Source organism: Austrofundulus limnaeus, unplaced genomic scaffold, assembly GCF_001266775.1.
Source record: "Austrofundulus limnaeus strain Quisiro unplaced genomic scaffold, Austrofundulus_limnaeus-1.0 Scaffold72, whole genome shotgun sequence".
NCBI lineage: Eukaryota > Metazoa > Chordata > Actinopteri > Cyprinodontiformes > Rivulidae > Austrofundulus > Austrofundulus limnaeus.
This window is the reverse complement of record NW_013952474.1, coordinates 1,089,042-1,092,220: the sequence shown is the minus strand read 5'-3', so window position 1 is coordinate 1,092,220 and position 3,179 is coordinate 1,089,042. Positions and strand designations below refer to the sequence as shown.

The following is a 3,179-nucleotide window of genomic DNA, read 5'->3' as shown; positions in this document are numbered from 1 at the left end:
GACTCTTGCACAGGTGTGCCTTAGACTGGCCACAATAACAAGCCAGCACAATCGGCATGCTGACTGCAAGTACGTCTACCAGAGGTGTTGCCCATGAACTGAATGTTCATTTCTTTACCATAACACATCTTCAAAGGTGTTTCAGAGCATTTGGCCGTACATCTAACCAGCATAACAACCGCAATACAAGCATAACCACACTAAACCAGGACCACCACWTCCAGCATCTTCACCTCCAGGATGGTCTGAGATCAGCTTCCCAGATAGCTGCTGCAATAGTCGGTTTGCACAACAGACAAACTGTCAGAAACACAGTGAACACAGTCACAGTGAAGCTCATCTTCACGTCGTCAGGCTTTTAGCTAGAAGTCTTCGTTCTGTTGCCATCTTTGATTTTGCAACAACCTATTTCAGTTTTGTGAYGCCTCACTTCTGTGTATCGACGCCCTCAGGGCACGTACCCATTTTTTATAGACATCTCTGGGTGAGATGCAGTTTTTATGGGCAGGTGCAGGGTTCAACTTTTTTTTTAAATTGCCCCATTTGGAAAGTGACACCTAAGGTTACCTGCCCAAAACAAAAATAAAAAAAAATTTRATGAATTAAAACACATACTGAACAAACTAACTGTATTTTGTATCCATTTATCCAAAGTAATGAAAATTTTGAGAGCAACTGTTTTGCTCTCGGGGCCGAGGTCATGACCCCAGTGGTTGAACAGAATATTTTAAAGTTATATTTTACTTTTTATGAAGGTTAGYGCCTCTTTATGGCTGCAAGACCTGTTCTCCCATGKTTGTTTGTTGGTATYTGTCTCTCTCTTAAATGGGTTGTTCTGAACTGTATTTCATTGTGCTTAATGGAACAATGACAAATAAAGCAATCTGAATCTGAAATATGTTTAGACRGTATTATTAACATTGTCATACATAACACATGACATCTGATGCAAACATTGTGGATGGTTAAGAAGAAAAAAAGAGGTTTTCCTCTGACTACAGAGAGAAAACAACACTGATGTTGTTTATATGCTTTGCTATGAAGGGCTGTTTGTTAACTATTTGAGCTTATAGAACTGGTGCTACAGAGATTGTTGGTTCTGTAGCATAGATCAAAATTATCACAAACATAAAAAGTCTGTTACAATCTCTAAAAGCCTAAAGTAGAGCAAATCATTACTGAAACACACTGACAGTCGAAGGCACTGACAGTTTTGTTCAATTCAATTAAACTAATGAATGTTTCAATAAAACTTGCTTAAGATTCAAATTTGACTTTGTTTTCTCTCAGGCCAAAGGAATGGCGTAGGGAGGGCTGTGGTGGGTTCAAATGATGACGACGACGGCTGCTACATCCAGGTGTCCAAAAAGCCCTCCTCCTCTGTGGAGCTTCCCACCCTCTCTGCCTCATCCAGCACCGTCCAGCTGAAGACTGAGCGCGCTCGTAGTAACACCTCTGAAGCTAAGCTTCAAGCCAAGAGGCGAGTCATTCACATGCTGATGGTGATCGTAGCCCTCTTCTTCATCTGCTGGATGCCCTTGTACTCAGTCAACACCTGGAAGGCCTTTGACCCCCTGTCTGCCTCCAAGGCCCTCTCCGGAGCCCCCATCTCCTTCATCCACCTGCTGTCCTACACGTCGGCCTGCGTCAACCCCATCATCTACTGCTTCATGAACACTCGTTTCCGCAAGGCCCTGCTGGCCACCTTCGCCTGCTGCTGCCGCAACCGCCTGTGCCGCCGCTGCCGGTGGTGCAGGAGGAGGGAGGGCGAAGACGGCATCAACGCCGCTTCCATGGCCACGTCGATGGTGACCTCCATGTCCAAGTTCAGCTACACCACTGTCAGCTCCACCGGCACCTGCTGAGTCCTGGAGGAGTGTCGCAGCAGAGGCTGTCACTTCGTCCACACTCTTTTTCTTTTTTCCCCAACATTCTGTTTTTCACTCCTCATCCTGTGAGTCATGAGCTGAGTAACATCCGTGCCCTCGTTTAGAGGCCTCCCTCAAAGGTCTTGCTCAAATTCTGTGTGCATGATCGCAGAAAGCAAGACGGAGAAAAAAAAAAGAAGCCATGTTTGTGTGGTGACATTCTTTTACCTCTCTTTTTATTGGCAGCAACTGCTTCTTTGCATTTTGAAGAGAACAAGTGCCTGTGCTCTTAGTGTAGCTTCATTTGTCATGATTCTCTTGCTGGAATGAACATTTTACTTAAAAAAGGTTAGAAGTATAAATCTTATCTGCATAAATACTGTCTATTTGTTGTGAATGTGCCAATGAAACATTTGTTGACAGAATATTATAAAAGAACAGGATTTATAGCTTTTCAGCTTCTTTGAGATTGTATCGTCTGTTCTGTCTGCCATCAGATTTATTTTTGTAGTCGACCATTATTTACTGATTTCATATGTTGTTTATCTTCAATGTTTTCATTAGTTTTGTCCTACTGCTAACTTATTTTAAATGTTTGAGTGAAAAATTTGAAGAGGTTCAGGAGCCGTGCTGAACAAAATTATGATAAATGATCTTTAGATTCAAACAGAATAAGGGTACGTTCACACTGCAGACAAATGTGAGCCGTTTCTGATATTTTCTAATCCAACCCAGACCTTTTCAGTATGGGATATTAATCTGATACATATTTGCTGTTTTTCAAAGCGACATCAGTCTGAAAGATCATCTGACTTTTACTTCAGTGAAGTGGGGGTATACAGATTGATCCAAGTAACAATATTGATACTAACTCCACACGTCTTCAGCTACACATCAGAAGTCCAGCTGCTTCTTCATTTTTCTTTTTTCCAAGTCCTGGATGACTGCTAATCCACAGAAATATATGATCGTAACGTTGGTGTCAGACCGTAACAGTACTACACATGATGCTCTGGAGCAGCCGGCAAGAGGCAGGTTCAAATGTAAACAACGAACTAAAATATCTCAGATAATTATTTAATTGACTCTGATTGCACAACAACTTGCTTGAATGGACATGCTAACAAGTAGCACACATACGGTAATTACTTCTGTAGACAGCGAGTTGAATGTGACATCATCATTTCTCCGCACGTGGGTTGAATCATTGCAAAGGAGAGTTCACACTGCAGTCTGATAGAGGTTGAATTTAAAAGATAACGTGAAAGTCCATGCAAAAAATTTGGATTTCAGAAATATATATATATATAT

General features: G+C 41.9%; 1 protein-coding gene across 2 annotated transcripts in view; it reads left to right on the top strand.

Annotated features, from left to right (window-relative positions):
* Nucleotides 1-3,131, top strand: part of LOC106519142 (cholecystokinin receptor) — a 46,009-nt gene extending 42,878 nt beyond the window's left edge. For both annotated transcript variants that reach the window (XM_014010686.1, XM_014010685.1), the window contains one exon: nt 1,291-3,131. In XM_014010686.1, the coding sequence (XP_013866140.1) occupies nt 1,291-1,865 (575 nt within the window). In that variant the 3' untranslated portion in view covers nt 1,866-3,131. The remainder of the gene's footprint in view (nt 1-1,290) is intronic.
* The last annotated feature ends 48 nt before the right edge of the window (nt 3,132-3,179 follow it).